The 13,986-nt window shown below is 41.3% G+C and overlaps 1 protein-coding gene across 4 annotated transcripts in view; it reads right to left on the bottom strand.

Annotated features, from left to right (window-relative positions):
- acsbg2 (acyl-CoA synthetase bubblegum family member 2) overlaps window positions 1-13,986 on the bottom strand; it is a 61,542-nt gene that overhangs the window by 20,620 nt on the left and 26,936 nt on the right. For all 4 annotated transcript variants that reach the window (XM_043721097.2, XM_043721099.2, XM_043721096.2 and 1 more), the window contains 4 exons: window positions 11,295-11,563; window positions 9,057-9,145; window positions 3,611-3,731; window positions 2,378-2,458 (listed from right to left, as the gene is read on the bottom strand). In XM_043721097.2, the coding sequence (XP_043577032.2) occupies window positions 2,378-2,458; window positions 3,611-3,731; window positions 9,057-9,145; window positions 11,295-11,563 (560 nt within the window). The remainder of the gene's footprint in view (window positions 1-2,377; window positions 2,459-3,610; window positions 3,732-9,056; window positions 9,146-11,294; window positions 11,564-13,986) is intronic.

Genomic DNA, 13,986 nt, shown 5'->3' with positions numbered 1-13,986 from the left:
CTCTACCCTTATCCCTGTAACCCTGCATTGTCCACAGCTAATTCACTTAACTAACCAACACATGTCTGGACGCAACAGGCAATTTAACAGCCAATCCATCTAACCTGCACATCTTTGGACTGTGGGAGGAAACCAGAGCATCCAGAGGAAACCCATGCAGACATGGAGAGAACAATCAAACTCCGCATGGACATTCACCGAGGGCTGGAATTGAACCTGGATCTCTAGTGCTGCAAGGCAGCAATGTTAACCACTGAGCCATCATGCCATTTGTTTTTTTTTTAAAAAAACATTCCTGTATTGAATTTACTTGCACCTTGTGGTCTATCAGTCTCCTTAGACCATCAGTTACTAACCTTTTCTGAAATTTCCAATTCCATTCTCATTTCCTTCATTGCCCCACCCAGCACCCTAACTTCCTGCAAAGAAATTCAATTTCCACACAGCCTGTAATCTCCTCAATAAACACTGAAAATAAAGTCAGGTATCAATGCTTTATGCTTGTTATCGTGTTACCTTTGGAAAGTTCCAACAGCTTTTCTACATATATTCACAACAGGTAGATTTAGGAATTCTTTATATTTTTCAAAAAACAAACAGGCTTTCCGAACGTCATTTTCTATTTAGTTTTCCCAAACAGTTTCTTTTCTGATACATTCATTACTTTGATTTTCCATTTGACTTGGTTGGCAATGTTAATCAATAATTTAGAAGCTATAAATAAATGCTGTTTTTAATCCTTTCCCTCTGGCTTACTTCCATTGCTGTCCTTTTCCCCCCATTACCCTTCATAGAATCCACTTATTCTGCACTTTGTTAACAGATATCTTAAACTTGATCTACATGCTGTCTTTCAAGGCCCACTGCTCTGAGTCCTAATCCTTCAAACTCTACTGTTCCAAGGTTAAATACTTGTATTATAAATGGTTATTTGGTAGTATAATCCTGAGTACTGCTGAACAAGAGGCACGCTTTGTTGACTGTCTTTGTCTTGCACTCAAGGTAAATTTGTAAGTGTGTGTGAAGAATTACACTGACAAACAATTGAGAATTGTCAGTCAGGCTCATTGTATAGTGCACTTCTATGTACTGGAAGCTACATATATTAAGACATGGAGCCTGCACTTTGCAGACAGAAAGATATTTGCATGCACTGCACCTATTTGAACTCAACAAAGTAGGTGACAGCCATTTACTGTTTAACTCCTTAAGCTATATTAGCCAGACCAGAGTCAACTTGCCTGGTTTAAAAATTAAACAAAGCCAGCAGTTAACTATCAATCATTACTGAGACATATTTTCCAAGCCAACAACTTTAACCGCGTCCACTTGCTTACCAATCAGCACTTTATACTTCATACAGTATAAAGTTTTCCCTTTCACTTAGTATTCATCTGAATTGTCCTGATAAGCACTTTGACAAAGTGTTTTTTTTTAAAATCCCCTGCAATACTGAGCTTATTGCTCTCTTCATAATCATAGACACAACCTTAAAATGTCACTGTAATGTAGTCCCTAATGCCAATCTGACACTCCCTCATTTATAACAGGCAACAATTCAGTAGTGTCCACAATCACATTTCAACGATATTGGCTCCCTTGTCGTTTAGCTACACCAGTAACATGATGCAAATGTAGTATACAACTCCCAACAGTAAAAACTTTGCATGTTTTATAATTTTATTGTTCAACAATTCATACACAATAGAAATGCTGGATGACAACACAAATAAAAATGATCAAGGTACGCAATGTAGCACACAAATCAGCAATCATAGTGCTCTGTTCAGCCATAAACTGAAAAAGCTGTCCCACGCACGTCACATGAGCTCCCAAATAGGAGATTTGATTTCATGTAAAGTCGGAGCAACATTATTCAGAATTGGACAGTAACACCAGACCAGGACAGGAGAACATTTCCGTGGAGCAACCTGAAGTGCTCGCCGTAACCATCAAAATGACAGCACAGGAGGTGCCTTTAAATATGACCAGGCAGTTATCAATTCCAACTTTTCAACTTGTTTCCTTCTAAATTCTCCATTTATAAATACCCAATCAATTCTGTTTAATGTAATGTTGCTGACTTTATCTCAGTATGGGTCACATTGCTTCAAACCTTTCTTTGTTCACTGACTATCCTCTGTCTGGTAGGTGAAATATGCAGAGAATGCAAAGTATGATTGTCAGTTACTTGTAGGGGAGTGTTATGCTGTCAAGCAGCTAGTTATAAATGCCAGAGATTTTGAGGCCAACATTGTTTAAAACATTTTTGCTGCGTTACATAATAAGAATAAACTGCTTCAATTATTTGAATTCTATACTGGATTGGAATAAATAAGTAGCAAAGTTTCTTTGTCTCAATCTTGGATATACTTACAGTGTAAAGATTTGGTCTCTTCTCCTTCAGTTCGTCCTTGTACTGTACAATTGCTTTTAAGTGTGGAAGCTGATCCTGAATCTGAAAATAAAGAGTTACGTATTACTTGATTCTTTGATTTTGTGTAAGACCCAAAGAGTACAAACATATACACAAAATATGTATGTGATCATATCCATCGAGGGGCAAAAGGTCTCTGACCAGCTAGGTTTGATATTAGAATGCAAAATCTCAATTCTTTCATGGACATACATAAGTTTCTTAATAAATGATCAATAATACCAGAAGATTTCAACCTGAGAGACCACAATCTCAACAGTTAGCTAAATTGTAAGAAAAAATGTTTGAGATAATTATGGAAAGAATCAAGGAAGATTAGAAATAAAATTCTACACACAGCAGGTACTTTGGAATATTTGGTCACAAATCACTGTGAAAATAATATATCACTTTCAAAGGAAAAGTTCGATTATTGAAAAGATCGAAAAGGGTTTGATGTTTGTCCAGAAGAGGAGAGTTGGATGAGTGGGGAAAACTACTGGCTTGGAACAGACAGGCCAAATGCCTACTAGTGTGTTACAGCTCTCCATAGCTGGGAGGCACGGTGGCACAGCAGTTAGCACAGCTGCCTCACAGTGCCAGAGACCCGGGTTCAATTCCCACCTCAGGTGACTGACTGTGTGGAGTTTGCACATTCTCCCCGTGTCTGCATGGGTTTCCTCCCACAGTCCAAAAATGTGCAGGTTAGGTGAATTGGCCATGCTAAATTGCCCCTAGTGTTAGGTGAAGGGGTAAATGTAGGGGAGTGGGTCTGGGTGGGTTGCGCTTCGGTGGGTCAGTGTGGACTTGTTGGGCCGAAGGGCCTGTTTCCATGCTGTAAGTAATCTTATCTAAAGGAGTGTAAAGTAGTAAGAATAGAAAATAAAGGCATCGGGTAACTACAACAAAGATAAACATGAGGAGAGAGAGCATGAGCACAAATAGAGAGGTTGATACAAAATGGTAGAGTGTAAAATTTACATGGCATTCTCAAGTAATACAGTGCACTGATCAGAATAGGTGTATGCATGATATCGCTAGCATTGATTAATCTTTTAAACATATTTGGTTTAAAAAAACACAAGCATAAATGTTACACATACAGGAAATAATTACTAATTCATGTAAGAATATGTTTTTTCCTTTTACAACAAAACTTCATTCACTGAACAATTTAATGAATAGCCCACAAACCTGCAAGATCTTCTGTAGTTGCTTGTTGTTCTCCACGACCAAGACATTAGCTTCACTATCACTTGCTACGTGTTGACAGGCTTCAGGAGAATTTGTGGTGTAGATTCCAACGGCCAATCCACTGTATGAAAAAAAAGAGAAAAGAAAATCTTTAGAATTGCAAGGCTCAGAAAATCAGCAACTGTTTCAGTGGCCACTCCCCCACCTCACCTCAAAAGATCAGATAAATTCATCAGAATGACTGCAATCACTTGTACTGAATAATTGAGAGAGAAATGGGGATCTGCAACTCTGAGACCATTTAAATAAATGAAGGGCACAAGAGAGAGAATCAGCAGCAGGGCTAAGGATCAACTGGTTCATATTCTCAGTTATATGCTCATTTTATGCTAACTCTGCACTAGGAAGGATTTTTTCAAAGCTATGAAGGTCAGCTTATATACCTTGAATTACATTCAAATGCATTTGCTAAGAACTGCCTAGTCAGCAGTTTTCTAATTACTTCTTGTGTTTGTTCTTCAAAGTTAACTGGATTCCCAATTTATCATCATATGCAAATTTTGAGAGTTATTTATTTCCACTTGAGGTCATTAATATAAATGAATAATTACAATGATTCCTGTACTGACTTTTTGGAACACCATCGCCTACTTTCCTCCACATTATCTTTTACTTTTACACTGCATTCCAGTTCTTAGTCAATTTACTCGCTTTTCAAATATTTGTTCAATGACAGCAAATGCCCTTACTTTTGTTTTGAGCCGACCATGAGATACAAGATAGCCTTTGTGAAAATACCATTCTTTTGAAAATTTAGCTATAAGATTATCACACAACAACAGGTTATAGTCCAACAGGTTTAATTGGAAGCACTAGCTTTCGGAGTGATGCTCCTTCATCAGGTCGTTGTGGAGTATACAATTGTTGTCCACAACCACCTGATGAAGGAGCGGCGCTCCGAAAGCTAATGCTTCCAAACAAACCTATTGGACTATAACCTGGTATTGTGTGATTTTTAACTTTGTACACCCTAGTCCAACACCGGCATCTCCAAATTATGAGATTATCAGCACTGTCTTGTTTTATTTTTTGTCCATGCTAATTTTAAAAAAAATCTTCTCTAGAAAGAATCACTTCTTTCCATATACACTACAGTATCTTTCTTACCACTGTTAAGGTGACTAATCTTTAGTCCCCATCTTTATATTGAGTTGTTCGCCAGTCCTCTGGCATTCTCTGGACTTCTCGACAAATACCTTTGTTCTCCCCTTCCTAATTTCTTCAAACATACATTAATCTGCACACTATTTGGATCTGGGATTGTGCCTTCTTTCAGTTTTGATAAAAATCAATTTACAAACTTTGTCACTACTCCACTGATATTCCTTTTAAACTCCTCCTTTGATGAAATGCCTATTCCTTTATTAGTAACAACAAAGACATGATGGTTCTTTGGTACTGCTTTCATTTCTTTATAGTAAACTGCGCATTTACATTGCTCAGTCCTTATTTGTGGCCCTATCCTTAACATCTTTCTCTTTGTAAAACTTGTGTCCAGAGGATCCTTTGTTATTTGTTTTCCTACTTGTTCATGGTTTGGTTTTGTAATTTATTTGCAGTCCTTTTATTTTCAAACTTTGCCCGTGAACACACTCACGAACACACACACCTCTTTTACAACTTCTTATTATTGTCCCAAGTTACTTTCAAAGTTAATCCCAAACATTATCAAGATCAGAACCGTAATGGACTGTTAGTTGCTGAATGAATATATTGTTTATGGTGAACGGTAATAGTGTGGGGTTATTAGGCATTTTCTTTTACGTGTTCACCATGACATTTAACCTGCGGTTCCTGTGGAGTCTTGGGAGAGTCTGTAAACAGGACATGCCGGGAAGTACAAGTTCTGAAACTGTTGCTATTTATACATCAATTGTCATAGTCATCAGTGGAATCGCACATCTCTAGGTATATTACAAATAGAGAATGAATGAGAAAGAAGAAAAGAAAATTAAAGAACAAACAGAAGGGAGAGAGATGCATAGTCACACAGATAGTGGGGATATAGGGACAGAGAGTATGAGAGAGGAAGAAAGGGTGAAGAGGTGGGGTGAAAAGACAGAAAGAGGAGAGGGGTTGGGAAGAGAGAGCAAGGGGAGTGATTGGAGGGTGGTGGGGGGAGGGGGGAGAAGAGAGAGAGAGGAGAGGGGTTGGGGAAGAGAAAGAGAAAGAGATGGGTTAGAGAAAAAAAAAGGGGATATAGAAAGAGGGGGTTAAGAGAAAGAAAGACAAGAGCAAGAGATAGGGGAGAAAAGAGAAAGGAGGAGGTGGTTAAAAGAGAAGGGGGGACAAGAGAAAGAGACAAAAAGTTGGGGTGAGTGAATGAGAGAGAGAACGAGCAGACAGAAAAGGGTAGGGGAAGGACAACAGAAAATGTTGGAGGAGGGAGAAACAAGAGAAAAAAATGGAAAGACAGTGAGAGAATAAACGACAAAAGAAAAAGGAGAAAAGAAACAAAGAAAGGAAAAGGGATAGAAAAGAAGAGGAACGAGTAGGAGAAGAGGATGTTTGCTCATCAGACTTTTGGCAAAGGGTGCAATTTAGTGCCTTCCAGAATGTGATAAAAGCAGGCTGGAATGAAAGTACTTCAGACGTTTTATTACATTCATGTACCCAGAGGAAAGTAATGTTGTGCCGTGGAACCCTCAGCAGCTGTGAGAAGCAGCACCAACATACTTTAATCAGCAAACATTTTTAATTAATGTTTATACATGCATGAGGCACATCCGTAGACTATGACTCACAAGAAAGAAACTCAAAAGGGTATTGGACTCAGAGTCAATGCCGTACACAACATTTTGCTGTTTACTTTTGTTTAAACACAAAGATCTGACTACAGTTAGGCTCATGAACTTTTTTTCCACGTAGCTACTGGTTAACTTTTAAAATTTGGCTCAGATGAGTGAAATATTTTTGGTACTTTCTTCACCATAATTAACAGTTTGTTCAGTTTATAAACAATAAGACAAAAATATAAGTGACTGAATCTTGCATTTTCTTTGGCTCAGGGTGAGTTTTTGATGGAACTGTTGCTGTGAGACTCCATTCAAGAGAGCTGTGCAGGGTAGATCACAGAAAAGAGGGGATGGATTTTTAGAGAGCTGAGGGCAATGAAAAGTTAGCACAAAAGAGGAGTTGATGCCTGGGGCAGATCACCATGATTTTATAGATCAGTGGGGCATGCTTGATAGGCTGAATGACCGATTGTATTTCTTACCTTATGATATTTTTCACTGTATCTTACTAAACTCATCTGACTCCTTACCCTAGCTCTACAGCATCCTTCATATTCTCAAGCTACTCATCAAATATCTGCCAAGAGACCAGTAACCCTGGCAACCACCCCATTTTTCAAAAGCCCCTGTGCACCAGCATTCTGAAGCTGTCCTTCTTGGGCAAGGATGGGAGCTGATTGTGTCACAGGAGGTGCAGCAATTCTTTGACAGGGACCAGGAACTCCTGGTGAAGGGAGGGATACGGAAGAGTTCACTTTCCAAAGGGCTGGCAGTGGAGGCCACACCACCTGACCCCCTGGCAGCCTGGTCCAAGGTCACTATCCAGGTCAATGCCATCTCAAAAGCAAGGAGGCATGACCAGCAGTGTCCTAAGAACGTCAATGACCTTCTCTGTTCACCAAGGGTAAGTGTCACACTTTGTCTCTGCCAAAGCATCACACCTCTTACCAAGGTTCACCCCCTCTTCCATTCTCACCATCGCCTCTGGCAGACAGGTACATGGAGGCCTTCATCGCCCAGAGGCTGCAGGTGTGACCATCGGGCTGTCATGGAGAGCTGGGTCTGCTGAGGAGGTGCACAAACTCCATCACCCCAGCCATTGGTCCTCAGGTCTGAAGGCATAGTGACAGGGATGTAGGGAACGCTGGATGTCCAGCTTGGAAGCTCAATATTACGGAGGTAAATCGGCCATTAACATCCCTTTATTTGCAATGTGCCACACCAGTTGACACAAGCACAAAAGATCCAGTGATGGGGGCTCATGTGGCATAGTGGTTGTGTCCAAACCTTTGAGCTCGGAAAATCCAATTCAAGTCCCACCTGCTCAAGAGATATGTAACAACCTCTCAAAGATCCAGTGAACTGCTCCTTGGGATTGGGCCTTGCCAGATTTTGTGTCTGATTAGGCCACCACAGCCCCTTTTTAAGACTTGGCCAATCTAATTAAACAGAGGGATCAACAATGTCAATTTTGCAACAGGAAGCAAGTAGGGATCTTCTTCTGGATTGTTGATTAGATGATAATAGTATCCATTTTAAAATGATCTTGGGATGACATACAGTAGTACATTCGAAATTGAAAAGGTTGTAGACATCACACTTGAGGATGGATGTGAAGGTGTTGGCAAGGGTGCAGAAGACAGATTTGTCAGAATCATACCAGGGAAGAGGAATTCAGTTATGGAGGTGGATTGCGAAGGTTTCCTTGAAGAGAATCATAGAATCTATACAGTGTGGAAGCAGACCACTCAGCCCATCGAGTCACTAAACGTTTGAAAAGCATCATTCCCAGACCCATTCCCATAACCCTTCATTTTCCCAATGGCTGACCCACCCAGCCTGACCATAATGGGCAATTTAGTATGGCCAATCCGCCTAACCTGCACATCTTTGGACTGTGGGAGGAAACCCATACAGACTCTGGGACAATGCGCAAACTTCATGCAGACTGTTGCCAGAGGGTGGAATCGAACCTGGGTCTCTGGTGCTGTGAGGCAGCAGTGCTAACCACTCAGCCCCTGTACCTCCCGAAGGCGGAGAGGAGATTGATAGGGATATTCAAAACAACAAGGAGCCTGAATGGGGTCGACAGGGAGAAACAGTTTCCTCTTGTTAAAGGATTGAGAACAAGAGGGCACAGTTTTAAAGTAATTAATGAAAAGCCTGAAGAAAACTACTTGCTGTGTGTAAGAGCTTAAGTTCTGGAATGGACTGTGGTAGAAGCATTCTGAAGGGAGTTACACTTTTATTTGAAAGGGATTGATCTTCAGGGGATAACCTGGAGAATGATATTAAGTAAAAATGATCATTCCAAGAGAACCAGTGCAGAGAAGATTGTCTGAGTGCCCTTTGCCTCCATTGTAAGAAATCTGTGACAGCCGACCAGCAACTGATAGTTAACACACGTTAACTTCAATGAAAGATCAAAATGGGTTTGAAAAAGTTTGCTTACACTTAATACTAAGATTCATACATGCAAGATGAACATTTGGTTTGGTACCGGAGGTACGCCACATTGAAATGACTGGTTGTTTTATAGTGCAAACGAAAGGCAAATTGGAAGAGAGCTACATTGTTTGCAACAACAAAGTGATTCTCATACAAGACTACAATTTCCGCTAACCCAGTCTAATCAATCAACCGAGCCATACCCTGCCAAGATTGCTCCGATATCTGCAATGAACCACTCTGGAGAATTGAAACCCAGGATTCCAACACCGTGGAAACGTTGGAGTCCAAGCTGCAAATAAATGCAGATATTAAACAAAATACAGTCTTCGCAAAGGTACTTCATGCACAAATAAACACATTGCAGTCCGTAAAACACACAAGAAATAAGTGGTTTTCACAATAAGCAAACATTACTTCAATTTTAAAAGCAGTTAGACTACCCAACACAATTTAATCACTGTAGCAGGTTTGGATCTCCATAACACTCCACGCAATAGTTTTGGGTTGCTGAGCTGAACAGAAATAAGCCGTTGATTGATTTGGGATGTCGAGTGGATGCAGGTGGAGACTTCATTGTAAACTAGAGAAGAAGTGATGAGGTTCCCTGTTGGTGGTTAATTTATAAAAAGATACCATGGGTGATTTGGTTAGGGCAAATAAAAATGTTCTTGCCCACAACTGAACACTTGTGGATATAAAATTTGGGAGATGTGGTCTTTCAGGGTGAAATCATAGTGTTCCTACCTCTGAACTAAGGAGGTCTGGGTTCAACTCCCACTTACTCCAGAGATGCATCATAGCTTATATGAACAGGTTGATTAAAAGGTACCTAGAACTGGAAAGGTCCTGTACAATGTTTTTTATATCAAACAAGTAGAAAACTACTTAGAACCTCTGGAACCTGAAACAGGCAATTCAGGGAGGGTTAGGGGGCTGAGAATGGGAATGGGAATGCTATTCAGGAAAACAAACTGGCATCAATGTTACAGGTATAAATGGGAGCTAGGAGAACAAAGTAACAAAGGCAGAAACTTGCATGTGATCTGCAAAGATGGTTGGGACAATGCTAAAATTGGTCAGGACCTTTGGTTAGCTCTTGAAATTGAATTGAAATGAGCATACTCATAAATTTCAATGTTGAATGTCCTAGGAGAAAAAAAGTGAGAACTGCAGATGCTGGAGATCAGAGTCGAAACTGTGGTGCTGGAAAAGCAAAGCAAGTCAGGCAGCATCCCAGGAGCAGGAGAATTGTAAAACCTGCGCCCACACCTTCCCCCCTCTGTCCAAGGCCCCAAAAGGTGCCTTCCACATACATCAGATCTTTACTTGCACTTCCACACGTGCCATTTACTGTATCCATTGCTTCTGATGTGATCTCCTCTACATTGGGGAGACAGGCACCTACTTGCAGAGCGCTTCAGAGAACATTTCCGGGACACCCGCAACAACCAATCCCACTGCCCTGTGGCCGAACACCTAAACTCCCCCTCCCATTCTGCCAAGGACATGCAGGTCCTGGGCTGCCTCCATCGCCAAACCTTAACCACCCAATTCCTGGAGGAAGAATGCCACCTCAGGACCCTTCAACCACAGAGGAATAATGTGGATTTCACCAGTTCCTCGTTTCCCCTCCCCCCACCTTATCCCAGTTCCAATCTTCCAACACATCACCGCCCTCATGACCTGCCCTACCTGTCCGTCTTCCTTCCCACCTATCTGCTCCACCCTCCTCTCTGACCTATCACCATCACCCCCACCCTCAGCTACCTTCGCCCTAGCCCCACCTTCCTCCCATTTATCACTCCACCCCCTTGGCTCATAGCTTCATTCCTGATGAAGCACCTTTGCCCGAAATGTTGATTCTCCTGCTCCTCGGATGCTGACCTGCTGTGCTTTTCCAGCACCACACTCGCGACATTGAATTCCCTCGTCCAGTTACAGAAAAGGCTCCCAAGTTGCACTGGAGTGGTATTGTAACCTGCATGATCCGATGGGTACGCTCTGTCTTGAATTTGCTCAGCCACCAGTCAAAACACATTTTTCAGCCCCATAGAGAGAAACAAAATGGCCCCTAAACGTCAGGAAAATGATTTTGGAAATAAAGTCAGAATAAGAACACTCTCACTCCCTGCATTAACTGGTCTCTTCCATCTGTCCAGCCTTGGGACTTGGGGTGAACCAGAAGCAAGCAGCCACTATTGAACTGTGCGGGGGCATGCGACTGCCACCTGCAGCTGCTATGAATTCGAAGCATGTAACCTGAAGAAAAATGTACATTGCCACATCGCAAACTTTGCTTATTTTGGTATGGCCATTTAACAGCTGGATTCATGAATTAGATTAGATTTTTAACCATTAATTTTCCATATAATTAAAAAGCAACAATATACTCTGAACTAGCAGGGTTTGTACATGCAGAAAATATTAGTGCGGTCTACCTTCAGAAAGCTTTTTGCAGCACCTCTACATTCATTATAGTACTGCTTATATGTTAGCTTCATCCAGTTTTCACCATGCTTTGATGCAAGAGCGATGTAGTCCCCGTACTTCCTAACAGACTCTGCGAACATCTGGTGGACAGTCATCTGTGGCTGTCCTGGAGCATCGGAATCATCCATCCTCAGCTTGACCTCACCGTCCTTCCTGGTGGTACAAAAGTCTGCACCAGTTGAGCCTAAACTCCGTGTAACTATCTGTAGTCCATCTCCTAAAGGGGATTACAACAAGCATGTTTTAGTGATATGACTTCGCTTCCACTGGTTCTAGGTCATCAAGACCTGTTCACATCAGTTGACAAATTATGCTGAAGCATTTGCACTGAGAAGCAGACTAGTCTTTGCAAAGTTCAGGAAATAAATGTACATAGACATGAGATTGTACTCCAACATTTCGCACATCCAGTTACAACAACCAAATTCAATCATGCACCAGCAGCAATATTCTGAGGACTAGCTTGTAACAGAACCACAAAGGTGGCTTTGTATTCATTCATATAATTTCCTGATACATTCATATTAGTCGGGAGCACATTTTAAAGTTAAAACATGACTTTAGTAATAAAGGAACATAAATGACAAATACAATTAAACCAAGACCAAGAATGATGACAGATGGACAATGAAATGCTCCTCTGTCTGGAGGAGAGGTAGCAAACTCTTTGGAATCAGAGGATGCACACAATTACTGAGAGGGTGAACCAGATGAGCTAAGTGGGATGTGTATGAAAAATCAAAATTCCAGTCTTGGTTGTATTGGCTGTGATAAGCCATCGAGCAAAGGTAATGCTTCAAAAGGTGACAAGGCAATATGATAAATCTCACACTCAGATTGATGTATCAAAATGACATTTCACATTTCTATTACATTTATTTCATAATTTCTCCTGGTTGAAATTTCCAAGCAAAAGTCAGTTTAGAATTAGTTTTAATTGTGACCATAAAGACTAATCTAACTTCATTTTGTACCAAACCATCACAGTGTGCATGTATCTGGGGAAGCATGATTCTTGCCTAGCTCAAACAGGTTAGATATCAACACTCTAATCAGGGGGATTTGAAATCTAACCCGCCCCAAAACACTGCTGCATTGAAAGAGGAGGTTGGGAGGCAAGGGAGATGAAGCTGCACAATCAGGAGGGATGCAAGAGGGTACAGGTAGTCCTTCTATAACGTAATGGTTGTGTTCTTGTGCAATCCCACATTATAGAAAAATCATGCTTTAGAAACAATGCTTAAAATGTTGGCTATGTAATTGCATTATAGTCAACGCACGTTTTAAAAATTTGTGCTTTAGAAACACTGTCCCCAATTCGTCAATCACGTTACAGCGAACTTGCGTTGATGAAACGCACGTTATAACAGATTGACCAGTATTCTAAAATGTGAATCAGAGGGGTCGATCATTCAGCCCCTGAAGCTTGCTACCCCATTCAATAAGATTGTGGGTTATCTGATTACAAAAGTGAATCCTGCCTGACTCAAAAACATTCCAATCCCTTACTTAACAGGATGTCTATCAGCTGCATGCCACCTTATATGCCATGTGAGGATGCTATCTTCGTTTGGGGTTGGTGGGGTGGCCATTAGGCCATCTGTGGAGGGTACACCATGCCCCCTCCTCACCCCCGATGGAATGGACACCCCCTATTGAAAGTGATCCCCCTCCTGAGAAATATACTGGCCAACCCATTTCACTAGGACTTGGCAAAGTCAAACTAATTTACCTACATTCCTTCGCTCTCCACTCTGCTGCAAGTGGGGCTGCCAGCCCTCTGATTGGTTGACAGCTTTTGGAGGCTTGGGCAGAAGTCCTGGAACCAAGTGCCAATCTGGGGGTTAATGCTACCAAGGTTCCGGAACCTGGTTTCAGGGGAGTTGCCTCTGGCTTTTCTATGGGCCACAGCTAGAAGCATTAAATTTAATCCATCAAATGCTCCATGTTCCCTTCCCTAAAGTTTAAAGCAGGCAGGAGGTGGTGAGTGAAACTAGCATGTTTTTAAAAACCATAAACCTGCACACAAAACAAACCATTTGTACTCGAGGACAATCAGAGTTGGTGAAAAAAAAAATGCCCTCCCAGTGACATCCACCCCCCATTAATGAATAAAAAGCAAGAGATTTGATCATGATAAAGTCAATTACAAAAATTATTTTCTATCCTTCTCTTCATGTGGCTTGAGTGGAGCATAAATTAAATGCTTGTTGTGTACCAACTACTCCTTCCTGTCAAATCAATACAGGCCACTTCATAATAACCTATTAACTATTCTCCAAACTATCACAGAGCATTAACCAAACAAAGTTTGTGAGAAGATTTGTAGCTCGGGTGCTCGTTGCTGTGGTTCTGTTCGCCGAACTGGAAGTTTTTGTTGCAAACGTTTCGTCCCCTATCTAGGTGACATCCTCAGTGCTTGGGAGCCTCCTGTGAAGCGCTTCTGTGGTGTTTCCTCCGGCATTTATAGTGGCCTGTCCCTGCCGCTTCTGGTTGTCAGTTTCAGCTGTCCTCTGTAGTGGCCGGTATATTGTGTCCAGGTCGATGTGTTTGTTGATGGAGTTTGTGGATGAGTGCCATGCTTCTAGGAATTCCCTGACTGTTGTTTGGCTTGCCCTATAATGGTAGTGTTGTCCCAGT

Source organism: Chiloscyllium plagiosum, unplaced genomic scaffold, assembly GCF_037043375.1.
Source record: "Chiloscyllium plagiosum isolate Xiang-an unplaced genomic scaffold, Cpla_swu_hap1 HiC_scaffold_28, whole genome shotgun sequence".
NCBI lineage: Eukaryota > Metazoa > Chordata > Chondrichthyes > Orectolobiformes > Hemiscylliidae > Chiloscyllium > Chiloscyllium plagiosum.
Note: the sequence above shows the minus strand (reverse complement) of the source record. Positions and strands in the feature narration are given on the sequence as shown.